The sequence below is a fragment of the Calonectris borealis genome, chromosome 3 (genome assembly GCF_964195595.1).
Source record: "Calonectris borealis chromosome 3, bCalBor7.hap1.2, whole genome shotgun sequence".
Taxonomy (NCBI): Eukaryota; Metazoa; Chordata; class Aves; order Procellariiformes; family Procellariidae; genus Calonectris; species Calonectris borealis.
This window is the reverse complement of record NC_134314.1, coordinates 70,951,895-70,972,003: the sequence shown is the minus strand read 5'-3', so window position 1 is coordinate 70,972,003 and position 20,109 is coordinate 70,951,895. Positions and strand designations below refer to the sequence as shown.

Below are 20,109 nucleotides of genomic sequence, written 5' to 3'. Positions count from 1 at the left end.
TGGAAAACAGGACATTAAGAATGAGCAAAACTCCCATTTTAAAGTCTTGTTTAGAAAACATCTCTGACCTTAATCTAGCTCAGTAACTGTGATTTAATTTAAAACAGTTCAGTCAATTTGGGGCTGGACTATAATACACCACAGTGCCTACAACATGGCAGTTTCAGCCCTCTTCTCAGAGGCAGGACCAAACTGGCCTAGGGTTTAACTGCACTGCAGCTGTATTTGGCCACATCTCTAGTACAGACTGCCATCTTGGGGAGTGGAGAAGAGTGGCACAAGACAGACATGTTATAACCTGCTTTGATCAGAAAGGTCCAAACCAGCTCCCACCTAAATCACCAGTGAGTCACAATCAAACATAATTAATTGAGAACTGAATTTAACACCCTGTCTCTGCGGGGCTGTAGCACCACTTCATAAGCTTGTGGCAGCAGAATGGTCACATCTTCACAGACAGAATTATGGTATGTTTTTAACACATATGAGTTATCACATACAATTCCTGCCCCCATCCAAAGTGCAAACTAGCGTTTAACCTCCCTCTTTTCCCACCAGTTATTAAATATAAATTCTTCTTCTTTTCAGCAAGACCAAAGGAGTAAAGGCTGTTGGCAATGTATCATCTATGAAAATAGCTACTCTTATAATTAGCAGGGAATACAAAAGACTTTCTTTTTCTTTTCATTTGACTGATCTGTGCCCAGTACCGCAGACAGGAAGGTACAAACTGTATCTGTTTAAGTGTAAAAAATATATACAACTATATTTAACATTTAAATTACTTTAAACACAACTGTTTGCATACTAACAATCTTATGTACATTCAGTTTTAAACAATACCTCTTTAATATCCTCTTCTTTTGTTAAACAAGTTTTATTTTCCTCCCAAAATACCCAATGCTACTTTAAAATTCTGGAGGGAGAAAAATTTGAGCTATATAGAAAATAGCAAGATGTCTTACAATTGTAATGTATCATAGCACATATTTTTCATAAAAACAACACATCATTCAAAAACTGAACCACTGTAAAAGTTCTTGTAAGTCCAACAGGACTGTCTTTAAAAGCTTAACTTTGGTTAACAGCAAATCATTCTTAAACAATTAAGGAAAAAATATATATTCTTTTACCACCTCTACAGATGCATTTCCTTGGCATGTTGTAGCAATCCATGTATCTTTACAGATAAGCACTGCAGTTGTTCAGTGCTCTTTATTTGTGCTGTGATTTCAATAAAATGGATTATGTATCAGGTTGGATTGATTTATAATTAAATTAGTCCAACTTCCTAAGATCTCTGAATAAGAGAAGTCTCTTCCTAAGACTTCCTAAGATCTCTGGAGAAAGAATGGCAACACTACTACTTCTTCCTCACAATGTTGATCGCATGCAGTACTTGCAACAGCATCACTAAGTTGCATGAAACTGCTGGTTCTCTGATATCTTTCCTGGTAAGGAGAGTAACACAACTTTTGCTGAGCTCTACATACTCTGACACCCAGCCAGTCGCACCAGCCTCTAAGCATTCAGACAACCGAAGTGCCACTGGACTTTACGATAATGCAATAATTTCCTCTGAGTCATTATGCATATTTCAGGTCACGTGTGGCCTCTGTATCACTGAAATTTTACTCATTTCCAGGGGAATAAATGCCCTCAGCTTTTGGCCAGGAAGAGGAACTCGATCTTTACCTTTCTTCCCTCCTTGCACTATGAAACCCTCTGATCCATCAAAAATCACAAACAAAAAGGCAAAAATGTAAGATTCTCCAGGAAAAGAACACCGCATTAGACACTATGCATCAGTTAAGCTGAAAAGTAGAGAAGTCTGACTGATGAGCAAAGGCACTTGGTAACAGTCCTGTGAACAATAGTCAATGAGTCAACAATTTCAGTCTCGTGATCCAACTGACCAGCAGCGAGGGCTCTGCGGAGGAAGATTTTGTGGACGATGTAACAGAGGATTTTTTAGCACCTTCCTCTTGAAAAGGAATTGTTGCACTGTTGTGGAGGTCTGTATTCATAAAACACCTGCTGCCTCGAATATAATCTGTTCCCCTCATTAACTGCTTGTCAGACACTGGCCTTGAGAGGGGGTGTTGTGTGGAGGGGCTTTCTTCAATGATTGGGGGTATCCTTTCATTACTGAAGTACCTGCAGAGGACATCTTCACCTGTACAAACAGGAGGAGGAAAACCAATTACTGTCAACTTCAAAACCCTCCATTAACATTTTCTATTTTTATAAAAAGATTCTGGTTACATTTCAAATTACCTAGATTTTGGTTACCTTTCATAACACACCTGGACATAAGCAGCTGTCAATAGTTTTACGACTTTTTGCACCTTTAGTATTTTTTTAAGCAACACAAAGAACAATAAAATAAATTCACACACAGAAAGGATACCATTTGACTGTTAAATTCCAGATTCACACACACCAAAACTGCTAATACAGACTACCTTCATGCAAATCATTATCATGAGTAAGACCTAACAAACCTTCTCATAACAAACCTTCTCATAATTCTCATTCAAGATGCGGACAGACCAGAGTTGAATCCATGTTTATCTGAATGTAACTCATAACTAACTTAAAAGCTACAAATATTACTCTGGACAACAGAGATTAATTTTGCAGATAAAGATATAAACACTTCCCTGGTTTTGACCATTGATTTGTGATGCTTCCTCTGTTTTTACTCTTCCCTAAACACCTGACCATGGCGGCTGCTGCTAGAGATATCCTACTGGACTAGACAGGCTTTTGTTCTGACCCAGTACACCTTACATACAAGCCTGCAGCACTTAAGTATATTTCAGGTGTTAAAAAAACCCAACACAAAACCAAAAGCAAAACCAAACAAAAAATATACACACAAAAATCAGCCCTGTCACCTGGTGATTGTTCTGTTAGACTTGTTACTTCGGTTGTTTCTAATATCCCTCCAGGTTGATGCTTCTTGTTATCAGCTTCTATTTTTGCATTAAAATAACAGAATTCAGCTTCTGTTTTCCCTAGAATTACACATTAGCTTTCATAACTGATTTAAAGAATAAACTAAATAGTCACCCTTTCTTATTTCCCACTCATAGCCTTTCAGATGCAAAAGAGGTGGGAGGCGGAGAGAAGGGCAGTGGGGGAAGGAAAAAAAGCCACCCAACCTAACACCCAATGTTATGAGCTTCTCTCTCCCATTCTGTGACATCTGCAGAATATGTTGTTTTCTAGCAGCAGTCGCAGCAAAAAGCAACTCCTAAAAGGCCCTACATTTTACTTTTGAGAACAACTTGCTTCTACAACAGCCTCCACAGTGAGCTAAACAAACAGAAAGACTTATTAAAAAGGCAGTTTTATGATCAATATTAAATGCAGAAGAAAGGGAAAGGGGTGTGTGTAAGAGCAAAATGGTAAACCTGTGCTATAAAGAGACAAGTACAGATCTGCCCTAGTCATTCTAGCCTACTTTTAATGCTCACAAGAATTCTAAGACGGCACAACAAAAATTTGAGCCCCAGCACTGAATAGCCTCACAAATTTCACAACAACTATCTGGCATTTCTGCTAAAACTAACAATTGTCATCTTGGATCAGTTCAGCGATATGCAAACACTAATCCTCCATTCCTCATTTAAACACTTCCATCCAGTTCACCCCAAGGAAATTTTGGAGCAGAAGGGAAGAGAAAGAGGGACGAGACCTAAAACCTTGCCTTTTCTCCCTGGTGCTCGTGGCCTAGAGAAGGGTTCTGCAGCTCCTATCCAGCTACCATCAGCAGGCATTGACAAAGGACGAGGTTTTCCTAAAGGCAACATAGAAGGTTACGAGGAATTACATTAAGTTTAGGAAACCAATTATTCAATTGATACTTTTCACAATTAAGCAAAGGGAGAGATACAGCAACAAGGAGTTAAAATTGCAGAAAAAAAATACTTCAAGACACTTTGTCCTGGTTTCGGCTGGGATAGAGTTAATTTTCTTCCTAGTAGCTGGTATAGCGCTGTGTTTTGGATTTAGTATGAGAATAATGTTGATAACACACTGATGTTTCAGTTGTTGCTAAGTAGTGTTTACGCTAGTCAAGGACTTTTCAGCTTCTCATGCTCTGCCAGCAAGGAGGTGCACAAGAAGCTGGGACAGCTGACCCAAACTGGCCAAAGGGGTATTCCATACCATATGACATCATGCTCAGTGTATAAGCTGGGGGGAGTTGGCCAGGGGGGCAGCAGTCGCTGCTCAGGGACTGGTTGGGCATCGGTCAGCAGGTGGTGAGCAATTGCATCGTGCATCACTTGCTTTCTATATTTTTATTATTATTATTATTACTACTACTACTACTACTATTTTACTTTATTATATTTCAATTATTAAACTGTTCTTATCTCAATCCATGAGTTTTCTTACTTTTATTCTCCTGATTCTCTCCCCCATCCCATCGGAGGTGGGGGGAGTGAGCAAGTGGCTGTGCGGTGTTTAGTTGCTGGCTACACGACAACTTCCACTGGTGAAATATAAGAAAGCAATGTGCTAAGATTGAACAGCCACACTCTTGCTCGTTTACAGCAGCAGTGGACATAATGATCAAAAGTTATAACCAAAACACACACAGAAATGGCCAACCATAGCAGCAGAGCCCAGCTGCATGACATTCATTAAAGATATAACAGCATTTAAGTTGAATTATTTCAGATGGGGAATTTCATTCACATTCACAATTTGCACAGACTGCCCTTAATATCTATCAAGTCTACCGAGCAGTTTTCTAACACAAATTATTCTAAACTGACCAAAGCATTTATCGTAACAGCAATAATGAAAGATGCATGAACTCACCATAGGACTGTGTTTTTTCCCTCATCTTGGCTGGTAGGATATTTGCTTCCATGGGATACCCAGGCAACTGATCCGAATCAGCAATAGTAAACCTTCGCCTTCGACTCTCCTGGTCCAGAAAAGAATTGGGAGACTCAGCGCCTTTGCACCCAGGTAGTGGCTGACTGGTTTTTTTTCCTCCTCCATATACAAAACTCCCCTTTTCATCTCTGAAAGGACATTTCACTTCAGTTAGTAGCTTAAAAGAGTTTCACGCTACATACATGAGTAGGTTTGAAAGATACTTCTAGCACCAGTCATGCTCCTGACAACTGGCATTGTGCTGCAAACAAGCTGGGGAAAAAAAAAAAGTCAGGTGATGGAAGACTTCATTATAAACATTTACGAAGAACAGAAAGCTACCCCCCTCATGCTAACTCACTTTTAATGAACCAGTAATTTAACACACAGAGAAGTTTAGAGGTACCACCCCTGAAAAAGCTTTTGACAAATGAGACCTTTCTGCCCTGAGGGTATCAAAGCTCCCGATTCACTGCCTGTTTAGTACACAGTTGTGACAGAGGAGTGCATACATAGATTTATCCATCTCTGTGTAATGGCACATCCATCTGAGGGACTATGCTTTTCAGTCGTTGTAAGAGCCCAATAACTGCCACTGAATATTCATCACCTTCTCTCTCCAATCAAAAGTGAGACCCCCTTGAGAGTTTCAGTAATAAATTCATAGTGTATATACATATGATTTTGAGCAATTCCTGCAGGAACTCCCTTCCCAGAGCAACCCCTCATTCCAAAGGCCAGGAACAGCCATTTTTAGAACCAGTCCTCGTGAGTACTTTTGGAAGAAAAGCTACCCTCCAAGTTAAGATTTGCCTGGGTTTTTTACCCCTTCCCTGTACATGCTACAATCTTATTGCTTGAAGCAACCATCAGCCAAGTCAGGCATAAAAATACACAGCAGACTGGCTAAACACATACATACCCCAGTACTCAAAACATCCCCCTGGCCAGCGCATACCACTTTTTCCAGCTCTCCATCAAGAACAATGCTAGAGCTCAGTGAATGGAAGGGAGCTATTTATGGAGATACAGGGACCGAAAATTGCACAGAAGTGTTACAACACAACCAGAAGTGTTACACCACAACCGTATGTATGCAGAGAGCTCTCCTACAACACCACCATGTGGAGACTGTAGCGTGGGGGAGGAAACCAGCCACTGCTCTCTGCCTCCCCAGTGTGGACCAGAGAAGATCCATGCCAGGAAGGGAAAAGAACAGGATGATGAAGGGGGAAAAAAGAAATGACCACACAAATGCACCACAGTTTCAAGAGAAGAGCAAAACACGCAGAGGTGAATTTAAACAGGCAAAGAGAAGGCAAAAGAACTGCCCTTCCTCCTCTTCCTGGTTGCCACAGCTTCCCACATTTGCTTTCTTTAAAAGTCAAAGTCAAGAAGCCTTCCCCTTTTCCACACATCATCCAGGACAAGTTTTACAGCTCACATTGCTACTTCCTTCTTTATCAACAGGGATTCAGGTCTAAAGGCATCTGAAGCTACATATAATTGTGACTCTTTAGGAAAGATAAACAAACTGAGCACATGCACATAATTCACCAATGTGCTTGAAATGTAACGATTTAAAGAAAAGACCCAGGCATTCTAAACTCAGCTGCTAAATCTATATGCTTGTTTTTATGCCAAGAGATTTTTGGTTTTGTGGGGTTTTTTGGGTGGGGTTTTTTTGTGGTTTTTTTTTTTTTTTTTTTTAGAACTGAGCACACATAAACATGAAAAACAGGGAGAGTGCAGGTCAAGGTGGGTCCAACATCAGTAAAGAGACCCTACCTTGGAGAAACCCTCTCCCCCGACCACAGTACTGCCCCAAAGACTGCAGTAATACAACTTCTGTCTCTATGTCAAGCCTTACATGACAGGAGGCAAGCTCTCCTCGCATATGAGTCCTGCAGCAAAAGGTCAGAGTTTCTGTCTGGGCTATCTAGGTATAACCTAGAGTGTCAGGGCAGGCCAGGAAGCATGCCTTACCTGAAAACTCTCTGTCCATCACCTTCCCAGGTCAGCTGGCAGGGTTCTGACATGAGTCAACATGGACTTGAGAACAAACAAAAGCTAGCCATACCATACAGCCACCCCACCCTACCCCCCCGCCTTTTGTGTACACAGGTCTGCATTTTTATAGCTTACACCACAGGATAAAAAAAAAAAGTTGAATGAATTGACTCTCCCTTCCCTTCAGTGGGAACATTCCTGTTCTATACAACTTGCAAGTTTAACAATTTAAAACAAGTTCTTTTCTATCCTAACCCCCACAGCAGTTACTTAACTTGCTAAAAAAAAACCACTAAACAAACAAACAAAAAAAAAACCAAAAAACCAACCCCAAACAAAACAGTAGAAGTTACAGGCAAAAATAACTTCCTGCTATGTGCAGTCAGATTTAAACAAAATCAAAAACATAACCCCACAACAAAATGAGGGATGACATCCGTTCATGTTTTGGGAACAATTCTGATTTATGTGGCACACCATAATCTTCTAATAATAAAATCTATTACGATCTGGTAGTTTACGCATTTAAGCATAAGCTTAAGCAATGCTATGCATTTAAGCAACCAGAAGAAAGTCTATGAGATCTGCAATTTCCTCAAGCTAATCTGCACAGAGCTCTAACAGCAAGCCAGCTCAGAAACAAATGTAATAAAGGAATATTTTGTTCAGTAGTGCATGTTTATTTGCATACCGAGGAGAATATGGAACAGCTGGTGGAGGTGGTATGTACAGATCCAAAATGGCTGGCTTCTCTTTTTTCAGTGAGGTATCCATGGTGCTTTCTGGCGACTGGACTGAAGTTGGCGGAGGACTGGTCTGAAATGTTAGACAGCTATCAAACATCTGAGCATTGATTTATCATTCACAAAAAGATAATTCAATAATCAATAGTACCATTTCATGCCCTAGTGAACTACTATTTCTATGCTTAATAAACACATTAAAAACTCTCAGCGTTTACATTTTCCTCCACCCCCAGTTTTGGCTAGCTTTGCAGTCCCTCCTACAGAAATCCTATCACAGGTAATGCATTGCTCAAGAATATTTTGCTCTTTCCAGTTTTATTTCTCCTGCAAATTCCATAGACAGAAAAAGCAACAGAGACAAAACCCCTTCTTCTATTTTTAGATCCATTAAAAGAATGCAATTTTTTAAATACAGATATGATCTGCAACACTTACAAAGCCAGCTCATGCTACCCTTATTCCACACAGTCCAATACCTGGGGCACAGGCAGGAATATGGTAAAGTTCACCACAAATTGCATCAAGGGATATAACTAGGGTAAGGGAAGCAAAGGAAAAACATATTTGGTATTGCTCCTCTGAGCAAGTTTGCCATTTTGCTCTTTGTGGCTCACTTCTATGTCCCCAGCATCTTGCCAGGCTCCTGTCTGCCTCTAGGAGAGCAAAGGCTTGAAGGACCCTTTCATGTTTGTCAGGCAAGAGGATTGCACTCCCCCCTTTTTGTCAAGGACCTGCCCAGGCTTTCACTCTGGCCCCTCAGTTAATGGCACCCCTGCACAAGCATCTGCCTTTGACCGGTCAGTACGTTGGACCCCAGAACTAACAACAGGCTTCTCCAATCACTTATTCCCCCCAAGGAAACGCTGCTTGGCACAGCCTATATCCCAGCCCACCTCAGTTCTTCACACCAGTGACATAGTCCTTGCTTTGAGTAACCCTGGAAAACTCACAGGGTGGTGGTTTTTTCCTTTGGCTCTGATTAAATGACAGACATGATGCCACAAAAACAAGACACAGGCATTGGTGAAAGGAAGGATGAGAAAGGAGTCAAGTGCACATCTTCTACCTAGTTTGAGAGAAATCTGCCTGTATCAAGACTTGCAATAGCCACTGGCATTTCACAGGTTGATAAATTATCCTCACAGCTGAAGGGAGACCTGTGTCAGAACAGGAGTAGGAGTGGGAACTCTCCCTGGTTTTCTTTATTTCAGGTAATCAGTTTAGATTCAATTAGGTTATTTCCTCGTGCAAGCATTAAGCCCTAAGCTTCTTAATACAACAAGCCATTCCTCAACATGGTTATTTAAGAGTTATTAACATCACTTTCTCTGCCTGCTCATTACCCAATCTGTGAACTGCCCAACAACCAAATCTTATTTAAACAAGTAGTTTAAATAACTTCTTGAAAAACATTCACTTTCCCACCCTTCACCAGACTAAAAAGAGGACAAATATATGGAATAATCTAAGTTATTTCAGCAAAAACATATTACTCTGCTAAATAGAGGAAGCATTTATTACTCCATGCTGATGAATTCCATACGTATCAGCGGTTTCAGCAGTTTTGCCCCAGATAAGTTCTCCCAGTGGCACACAGACTGATTAAAATGCTCAACACACCTAGTCCCTCTGTGTATCAAGAGGACATTTATCTGGGGAGGGGAAAGAGGGAGGGGAAAGAGGGAGGGGAAAGAGGGAGGGGAAAGAGGGAGGGGAAAGAGGGAGGGGAAAGAGGGAGGGGAAAGAGGGAGGGGAAAGAGGGAGGGGAAAGAGGGAGGGGAAAGAGGGAGGGGAAAGAGGGAGGGGAAAGAGGGAGGGGAAAGAGGGAGGGGAAAGAGGGAGGGGAAAGAGGGAAGGCAAGAACATTTTCCCTTTTATCTAGGAACCAGAAGAGGACAGCCATTTCATCTAACCTTCCTTGACCTATACTTAAACATGAGTATCTGGGAGCATTTCTGGTATGTCTCTTTTTCCAGTTGCAACCAAGGCATTCCCATCCCGACATTGCAGTGGAGCCAGCAGCTTCTCACCTGCACCAAGGGTGGTTTCCAGCGCAGGTTCTTTAGCGGAGCAGGAGTGAAATGGAAAGAGCCAGTAGGACGTTTCTTAAGCAGCAGCTTAACACCAGCAGGATTCTCTCGCAACTTTGCCACCAGATTTTTTAGTTGCCATCCAACCTGGAAGAGAATAAAGACATCTTTTATTCAGTATTGCTTTTCTGAAAGTGAACAAACAAGAAAAACCCAAATCCCCCACGTCAAACTGTCTGTTTTAACATGAACCTAAAGAGACAAAAGAGATCCAAAAAAGCCAGAATTAAGAATTAGAAAGCTCCTTTTTTTATAAGGTGGTTCTTTGTTTTGTTTCAAAGAAAGGTCTCTACTTAAGCTGTACATTAAATACTGAGATATCAAGCAATGCTCTTTATACCTCAGCTCTGGTCCTAGAAGGGTGCCTGGATGTGCTCAAACTGAGTAACACAGGGATTCACAGTGAACTACTTTTGTCATGTTTCTTTCTCATATTGAAAGGCATTGCTTACCTGCACTAAGCAAAAATGTAATCATTTTATCTAAGTTCCCAGATGCAAACAATTTGACAATACTTTGGGGTTTTTTAAAGCTGTTTTTATCTGCAGTTCAGTAGATTGTAACAATGCATTTTAAAACAGGCCTTAAATACAACATGAAGTATTTTAATATGATTCATACAGCATTTAAACATGAAATATTGCATATTTATTTTATCAAAATACTGCAAAGAATAAAATTTGTCTTGAAAACAAAATGTTAAAAAGCCTCAAAGATTTCAACAGAAAAACACCAGAGCTGCCTCCTGACCCCATCCATTCAGAACCTGTGGAGAGAGAGCTTTGCAGAGCAAGCATAAGGGAAGGTTGGTAAGGTTGTTTGTTACTAACCACAGTTTGCCGATTAACCTGGATCACTTCATCACCAGCATGAATCTTCTGAGATCGATCAGCAGGGGACTACAAAGAGGAAAACAAGACGCATGTGCTTCAGCAGGCTTTCTTCCCTCTCATAACAACACCCACCAAGCTAAGTCAAAGGTTGCATCTATAATCATAGAATCATAGAATCATAGAATCATACAGATTGGAAAAGACCTCTAAGACCATCGTGTCCAACCGTCAACCCAACACACCATGCCCACTACACCATGTCCCTAAGGGCCTCATCTACACGTCTTTTAAATACCTCCAGGGATGGTGACTCCACCACTTCCCTGGGCAGCCTGTTCCAAGGCCTGACCACTCCTTCAGTAAAGAAATTTTTCCTAATGTTCAATCTAAACCTCCCTTGGCGCAACTTGAGGCCATTTCCTCTTGTCCTATCGCTAGTTACTTGGGAGAAGAGACCAACACCCACCTCACCACAACCTCCTTTCAGGTAGTTGTAGAGCACGATGAGGTCTCCCCTCAGCCTCCTCTTCTCCAGGCTAAACAACCCCAGTTCCCTCAGCCGCTCCTCATAAGACTTGTGCTCCAGGCCCTTCACCAGCTTCGTTGCCCTCCTCTGGACACGCTCCAGCACCTCCATGTCCTTCTTGTAGTGAGGGGCCCAAAACTGAACACAGTATTCGAGGTGCGGCCTCACCAGTGCCGAGTACAGGGGCACGATCACCTCCCTGCTCCTGCTGGCCACACTATTCCTAATACAGGCCAGGATGCCGTTGGCCTTCTTGGCCACCTGGGCACACTGCCGGCTCATGTTCAGCCGGCTGTCAACCAGCACCCCCAGGTCCTTTTCCTCTGGGCAGCTTTCCAGCCACTCTTCCCCAAGCCTGTAGCGTTGCCTGGGGTTGTTGTGGCCGAAGTGCAGGACCCGGCACTTGGCCTTGTTGAACCTCATACAGTTGGCCTCGGCCCATCGATCCAGCCTGTCCAGGTCCCTCTGCAGAGCCTTCCTACCCTCCAGCAGATCAACACTCCCGCCCAGCTTGGTGTCGTCTGCAAACTTACTGAGGGAGCACTCGATCCCCTCGTCCAGATCATTGATGAAGATATTGAACAGGACCGGCCCTGAAGAGCATTGCTGAAAATTTTCGCACAGCTAGATCACACATTACATCTGTTGATGCCTTGAGAAATGCAAACGAATTCAACTTTTTTATACTGGGGGAACTACAGTGAAAGGGTGAAGGCATAGCCTACATCTGTCACAGGCCAAATTGTACTTAAGTCATGGGATGGTCTCCACCGTCCTTTTGCCTCCAGTTTGCACTGTAGTTTCAGACAGCAGCGGGAGAGGACTGAAGAGAAGACTTCTGTCCTAACACAGCAACTATCTTAAACTTAGCTTTCAAATAGATGTATACTGATTTAAAAAAAAAACATACACTAAGATTTTGAATGTACAGAATAAAGGACCAAATACCCTCCAACCCAGAAAATAAATCCATTGCACTTTCTCTTTTTGTTTCCTAATGTAAACAAGAGCTACCAACTTCCATGTGAAATTCCCTGCCTGCATCATCAAGGTCAACAGATAAAAATATACGCTTGCAGACATCAAGTGTACGTGGAGAGGTATTTTTCAAATACCTATCTAATAATAATACACCTTAAAACACAATTTTCTTGGAACATAAGCCAAGCTCTGGGGAACCATTAGCTAGAAACAGCTAAATGTGTCAATATTTATTTAGATTTATCTGTGGCTGGTGCCATGCACCAGTTATCGCTGCAGTTATTAAAAATGGTCTCGCTGCTGTAACACACCGACTCTGACCAGCCTTGACAACACCCAAAGAGCACAGGCGTACTACCTTGGTATATTGCACCCCGGTCACAGGACTTCTCCTCCCATTCCCCCCACCCCATGAGTAACTACCTGGCAGCAGGCCAGCTCTTCCTAGTGACTCCAGAACTAAGCACTTGGGTTAAGGACTCCCTTCTCCTCCTCATCACACCTTCAGAGCTCAAGTAACTTTTTTATTAGAAGGAACTGTAGGAATAAACAGTGCAACAAGGAAAGAAAACATGGGGGAATTTGTGGGAGGCTCCAGCTACCATGAGTAACCCCATTTCTTCATTGTCTTCTTGCTTCCTCTGAGAGGAAATGCCTCCGTGGAAGGCTGCATATATATGAGTCAACCAAGATCACGAAAAAATGCTGGGCCAAAGTCAAGTTTGTGAAAAACAAAGCTCGTTTCAAGCTGTCCTTTGGGCGATCAACAGCCCGTCTTGAGGAGGGTGGGGGACCCTTGCACAGAGGACTCCTACAACAAGTGCCAGCTAGCACAGCAGACATTGCCATCGCATTGTGAGAACGGAGGAAAGAGCAAAGTTTAGATCTAGGTCAACGTGATGCAGGAAGTCACAAGTAGGACGGCACAACTTGGGAATCCTCTTGGCTGACTGGTATCAAAGGCAGGGACTTCCCCAGTCCTTCCAATGCACAGTACTGTTAATTTTGGGGTGCAATTCCACTGCATTCCAACACACCAGCTTCTGGGGATAGCTACTAAAATACCATTCCAAATCTAGCAAGAAAATTGAGCTAAGACCCAGCCTGGATCATCTAAATGATCCCGTGCCACCAGAAAGACATCAGTTGTTTGTAGATCTCTCAGTCACTTGTCGAGTTTTGTTGTTCCAAAGGAAAGAGCTTCCCCAAAGGAAGAACCAGTGTTTATAAAAAAGCAGATGTTTAGGTCAACACTCAAAGCTATAGAAGCAATCCAGCTCTGCTCCTGGCCTCCAAAATGAGATCTATATGCACAGGCAGTTTGTCGGCAGTCAACATTACATCCTTTCACATTTATTGGATATTGAAATTGCTGTCAAAGTGGACTTGGTCTCTGTTGCAGATCCTATACAGAGTTATGCCAGGGCAATAGCATAAAAGCTATAAGAGCTTTCAGTTTTCACTCTGGACTGCAAGCACAGATTTCCACCCACTCCGCCCTGGCCCCTGAACTTGGCAGGGGTACAACTAGAACCACTGGTTCTTTCCTATTCACAAAAAAAAAAAAAAAAAGCCAAGTTCCTCTGCTCTTTTTTCTTTCTCCTGTAGAGCAGCATGTCTGACAATACCACAGCATCACCTGCCAGCCTCAGCTGCTGGCCAGAGGTCCACTGCAATGACTGCCCAGAAGCCTTTAGTAAGTCTCAGCTACAGAGAACTCACAGTGGAAGAATAAACAAGCAACCGTCCACAGCAAAAAATACAGTTGCCTATCATGCCGACCATTTCCTTCCAGCAGACCGCTCTTAAAGTCTTATTTTTTCGTAGTCTTTTTACTCTGCAAGGTAATTTTGCCACTGGACAGCTCATTAATTTCATTACTCATTACTGAATTTAGCACACTACCACTTAAACGTTCCCATTAGGGAAGATTGCCTTTGCCAGCAGAGAGCAAATACGCTCAAGACTTTGCTAAGCAAGACACCATAAGCACTCGGAAGAGCAGATACAGTAACTTATTAAAGCAATTATTTTAATGCCAAGCTTTTGAACTAACTCATGTACTTGCAGAAACTGGTTTAATTAGATTAACAGTGAAACACGCAGACACAAAATATTTACAAATTGTGGATAAACAAATGATGCATCACACAGTATTTAAAGCAGTAATATCATGAAAGTCGTATGTAAAACAGGAAAAAGTAGTAAAAAAGTCAAACTAACTCAATCACAGCTGCTGTCAGATAGCTACTGTCACTTACGTTTTCTGTAGTTCCCGTAATTACATGTAATCCATCATAAGTTGATTTGATGTACATTCCCTAAATGTAAGTAGAAAATGAAAAACAAGTTTGAAGGCAAAAAAACCGCATAACTTATCTGATTAAACAACTGTTGGCAACAGACTCAAAACATTATTAAAAACACTTAACAATTCACAAATTTTCCCTAGAAAAGTGTGTGGTCTAGTATTACAACATTCTAAACCTCTTCACAGATCACTGTAATTAATTATAATATCTATAATGACTTAAAAAAACTAATATATGGGATGCAATTTAGAAACACTGTCTGGTTGGTAATATCAAACACTGCTGGTTTTGCTGCCTTGTCGGTCTTTGGCCTTGAACAAAACTTTATTTCCTTACTGCTCTGTCTGCACTAGAGAATTACAGGTTTTACTAGATGGCCACCAGCTCTCTCCATACAAAGCACACTTACAGAGGTGGGCTACAAATATGGCCTACATGTTCTTTTACAATTTCTCTTGGCAAGTCAATATACAGACTGCCTTGTAACCACAGTGCTGACATAAGCAATAAAAGCTCTGGCAGAACTAAGTATTTGTGGCTGTATATGTTAATGCTGAGTACAAATGTAAGGCCAAACACAGGTGAAATGTGTGTTGACCATAAGAACACCAAATTAAAAATCACCAACAGGCTATTAACTGATAATTGCATAGATTTCCCCACAAAAGGTGACCAGTACATTGGTTTCATCATTTATGAACAAATACATCTCTACTTTTCCTCGTATGTCTGTTGTTAGAAGCACTCACGCTGAGCTGTACAGAACTGGATGTTATTCAGGAATAATAGGCAGCTTATCTGCCCGAAGTTACCACACTTGCTTAGACATACAAGGAAAAATACAAGATTTTTTTGCCCCTTCCTTTCCAGCCAATTCCCTTTCCTGTTTGCCTGCTGGTATCCAATTGTGTGCACCTACCTCCTCATTTCTTACTTAGTCCAAGCTAGGCTGACTCTGCTTCATTGTAGCTTGTGCATTAGCAAAGAGGTCCCCATAAATTCAAGAATGCATGACTGATTCAGTCAAATCCAGTGGCCTAGGTAAAACTACATAATACAGTAAGACTGCAAAGCTTCCTCTAACAATCTTCCTCTCTTCTGCCTTCAGGGCCGGGGGTTGAGTACAAATGCACTTAAGAACTTTAATTCCCTCCAACCCATTCTAACATGTCTGTTCCCCAGCCAGAAAATCCACCAAGATTTCAAACTCAGTTTCTTATAACCAGCACTCAGCGAAGCAGCATCCACTGAACAAACTAGATTCAGTAACAGTTACACAGCCACTGAACATTTAAAAGGATTTCTTATATTCCTGCTAACAGCAAACCTCAAAAATCCTCATATTCTTCACAATCTTGCTATAAACACACATAAAAATGTGTCTTTAAAAACCACAAACACCATTTCTCATCACCTTGATAAATGCCCCCCCGCCCCATCCCCAGAAAACAGCTACTTAAGGTAGCCTGCAAAAATAAAATTATTTCACACGCATCTGTAAATTCCCCAATATCCTGATTAAGACACAAATCTGCAATACTTCACCATCAAAAACTATATTTGGGATCAAACCCATTAACATGCGTACCCATCTCTGGCAGCCACTCCAGCACACCACCTGACAATTAACTTTCAGAGTTCTTCCCCATGCCTCTTTCTGTTCCCTATAGGATATTAATGGTTTTGAAATATCTTGCTATACACACACAGGTAGTGGCTCACAAGACTACCTATTAAACACTGGGGACATCAGAACACTCCAGAATCGGTTCTTACCAGGCCTTCCCCAGGTTTAATGTTGGTTAAATGAACCTCCTCCAGACACGCACACTGGCTCATCAATGGATCTGTAGTTGATCGGATGGCTTTATCGCAAATGCCATTTAAAGTCTTGGCCTATAATGAGAACATACAAAAAACAGTTACAAGATTTCTCTCCTGGCTTCTTCTTCTTTCAGTTTTCAAAAACAGAAAGGAAATGAGTTCTAAAACTTAGTCCACTAATAACACATAGTTAAGAATCACCAAAATAGAAGATTCATTTGTACAGATCTATTCTTTGTACAGATCAGCACATTTATGTTCTTACTGGAACCTAGTACAAACAAGCAGTTTCCACTACTGCCATCTCATCACGGCTAAGAGATCCCAACACATCCTCTGTTTAAAACAATAAACACACAAAACACAGACAAAAAAATTGGGTTTGGAGCTTCTTTGCTTTAAACAAAATATAACCCATTGAAATATTGAAACATTTTGATGATCCCTTGTGGGAACAATTGACAGTTTTTCATATTGTTCTTTATTTCTGCTATGAGAATAAAATTGGCCATGTGTCAGAAAAAGCAAGGTGCTGGCCACTGACTTACCTGCACAAAGCTTTGCAGTATAAGGTAGGACATCTAGCACTTAAGCATTTCAGCATAACTTCTCTCCACTGTGCCTCTAAGCTGACCTCTTCTGGAATGCTTACGCAGGCAAGGTTCATATTTCCTTTTGACCAAAACATAACTGATGCTAAGCCAACATTATAACTAAAGGAGAATTCTGACCTTGCGTGTGTGTCAGTAAAGTCAAAGGCAGAACGGCTTTGTCTTGTAGAACTTTTAACTAGAGAATGGCTAATTAATCAGAAAAAAAAAAAATCATAATCCAAAAATCTGTGCCGTCCCTACACTCACATATTTCATTAATGCCGCACAGCATGTTTTGGGTCTTGATGTTCGCTGAAAAAACGCTGAAATTCAAAGTAGGTTACAAAAGCTTAAAGGAGATGGGAGGGAGGATTAGTACATAGTACAGTAATTAGTTATACACAATTTGGGAAACAGCAAGGTAAGCCACCTTTCACAAGGGGTTTGAATTCTTCAGTAAAAGTAGACATACATAATTACAGGATGGGGGGGAGCTGTCTTGTAGGAAGACATTGGTTTGGATTACAATGGTCCCTGAAAACAATACTTCCAACGTTTTTTGTTTTATTTTACATCAGATTTATAGAGCAGCAATAAAATAAATCAAAACAATGCTTAAGTGTGAATGCGAGGAACTGCTCAAACAAGGGAACTCCAAACAACAATACCTACTTCCAGAGTGGGTGTGCACAAATGGAAAAAGAAAGATGCAAAAAACTCCCTTTTACGTGGTCTCATTATTTATGGACAAAATTATTTTTAGTTATTGTGCTACTAAATTCCTATGCATCTATGAGCTAGCGGAAGGTCTTATCAAAGAGCGCAGCCTGGTTCATGTCAAAAGCAGGAAGCGATGATTAACTGTTACAAAATATAAAAAGCATTCCATTACGCTCCTCATTTGGTCACAAGGCTGCTTCAAACACCACTGAAAACTCAAGCTCAAATACAAAAAGAGGCAAAACTTCAGTTCTGTGTCAGCACAGTTCTTTTACATGAAGAAGTTTAATAAAGCATAGTGTCTGCTTATTAAGGCATTAAATGCACATCACAGGCATAATTGGTTTATGTAGCTTACAATCATTCTACACTACTACCCCTCCCTTGAAAATTTGGTGTCTAAATTCTCTTGAAAAAATAGCTGTGCGATGAAACTTTAAGGAATACTTGACTCCGTGCTATCACACACACACTACCCGTCTGTTCAAATTTCATTGATTTCCTCTACAGTAAAGAGTATTCGTAAAACAGCCCAGAACAATGTTTACTTGCATGATATCCTTGTATGTGTGGGATTGGAAAGCTGTTGTCATTACAGTCAGCGTAGAAGCCACTGAAAGAAATGTGAATGCAGTACGGAAACATGTACTTACTACAGTCTGAACTTTATCTTCCATGTCAGCCACAGTGCAGTCCTAAAAACAAAACAAGACCAAAAGCCCCACGTTAACTAATAAACATGTAAACACATCATCTCTGAAAACTCTGCAAAACTGCCACTTTAACCTTGAACTGAAATACAGTTACTCATGCTGCAGGGATTAATCAGATTAGTTTCACCCAGTAGGGCTCAAATGTACTGTTAAACAACTATTTTCTGGCCCTGGTAGAAAGCAATAATAAACCTTGAAAACTAAGAGAACATGGGATTCAATTACAGCAGCAGACTCTTCCAGAAAAGCAGAACCCTGAACAATAAAACTAGACTCTCAGAAGGACGGGCACACAAGCTTGCCTTACACCGATAAACCCCAACTCAGGCGCTCCTCTGTCCCAGGCATCGAAATGGATCTAAAACGTATTGTTAAAAATAGCATAAAAAATTATTTTTAAAAATATGCTATCAGTGACATTCCTGAGGGCCAGAGGACTGCACACAAAGCATTATTTACACAGCCCAGGTACAAAAGTCTTTGAACTGAAACAAGTTCATGTAACAGGCTACAGAAGTCATCGTTGTTTTCTGCAAGAACAGCTGAACTAGAGAATGGTATTAGATTCTCAGATTGAAAAGTTAAAACAGCAAGTAATTAATGAAACAAGATTTACAATACCTATAAGGAGAAAAACCCCAAACCCCAAGCATTGAAACAAGCTTAAATTCCAAGATGTTTGCCACTGACATCTCAACCTGCGTAACTACCACACATTGCCCAAGAGATGCATCCAGGAGCTGTGAACCGAAGCTGTTCTATATTTCTGATCATCCTCAACACTTATTCTGTTCCTTCCTAGCTCTACTCTGTGCTTCTAAAGACAGAAGTCCAAAAAAGCATATAGTCCTCCAGATATGGACACACCAAGGATATATGCTCAGCTATATGCTCTTTTATGTTTTCATAGTAACTCTCTAACACCCTGTTCACTGTTGCAATGACCACCAAGAACTGAGGTCACACTTTTTACAGCCCGTCACCAAAAGCTTCAAGACCTTTCCTGAACACTACTACCAAATTTAGACTCCATCGTTGTGCATCAGCATCATTTTTCTCCGCTCAATGTATCTGCATGAATCAATAGTGAATGTCATCTACCATCACGCAGCCCAGTTGCTCAGGATTGCAAAGTCCTTCTGCTCCTCTTCATTTTTATTTACACTAATTATTATTTTATCCTTAAAGTTCGCCACAAAACTTTAAGCAGCAGTGCAGTAAACTCTGTTCCTTGTATCTATATAGCTGTCATTAAAGTGAACTGGAATCTTACTACGTTCCAGTCTTGCCTTATTATTCACCCATTTTTACACATCATTTATGATTACGTGGAGTAATATAGGTTGCATGAGAGCCACACTGCTTTCTTCTCCACTATGAGAACCGATCATTTATTCTTATACTCTATTTCCTAATAAGAAAGAATTCTAACGTCTGAAAACTCATCTAAAGTTTTTTCAACTGTACCTCTCTTTTTCATATGTCAGTGGACTCCTTCAGATCATTCTAACATATCTGCAATGCCCCAATACAAAATAGTGTTGATTCACCAATCCCATTCTTTATTATACCTCATATCAAATTGGCAGAGAAGTACTCTGACGGTTTTTAAAAGGCTAGGGTTGTATTTGCCAACTTCCATTCCCCTGCCATCAAAAGCTGATTTAACTGACAGATTAGACACCATTTTTAGTAGTTTTATTAATACAGTTCAGCAATCTCATATCTCAGTTCCTGTAGTACTCTTGGGTGAACACCATCTGCTGCTAGAAACGCATACTGTTCTGCTTCACAATCTGCAAATCTGTAGCTGTAAATCACTGACTTTCTGCAATTGCACACGCAGCGCCTAAACAAGAAGGGCA

The 20,109-nt window shown here is 41.0% G+C and overlaps 1 protein-coding gene across 1 annotated transcript in view; it reads right to left on the bottom strand.

Moving 5' to 3' along the window:
* Positions 1–739: 739 nt before the first annotated feature.
* CNKSR3 (CNKSR family member 3) overlaps positions 740–20,109 on the bottom strand; it is a 59,457-nt gene continuing 40,087 nt past the window's right edge. The window contains exons 5-13 of the mRNA XM_075146119.1: positions 18,185–18,226; positions 16,171–16,290; positions 14,344–14,403; positions 10,573–10,641; positions 9,683–9,829; positions 7,598–7,722; positions 4,837–5,045; positions 3,716–3,805; positions 740–2,176 (exon numbers count right to left, since the gene is read on the bottom strand). Coding sequence (XP_075002220.1) covers positions 1,878–2,176; positions 3,716–3,805; positions 4,837–5,045; positions 7,598–7,722; positions 9,683–9,829; positions 10,573–10,641; positions 14,344–14,403; positions 16,171–16,290; positions 18,185–18,226 — 1,161 coding nt within the window. The 3' untranslated portion in view covers positions 740–1,877. The remainder of the gene's footprint in view (positions 2,177–3,715; positions 3,806–4,836; positions 5,046–7,597; positions 7,723–9,682; positions 9,830–10,572; positions 10,642–14,343; positions 14,404–16,170; positions 16,291–18,184; positions 18,227–20,109) is intronic.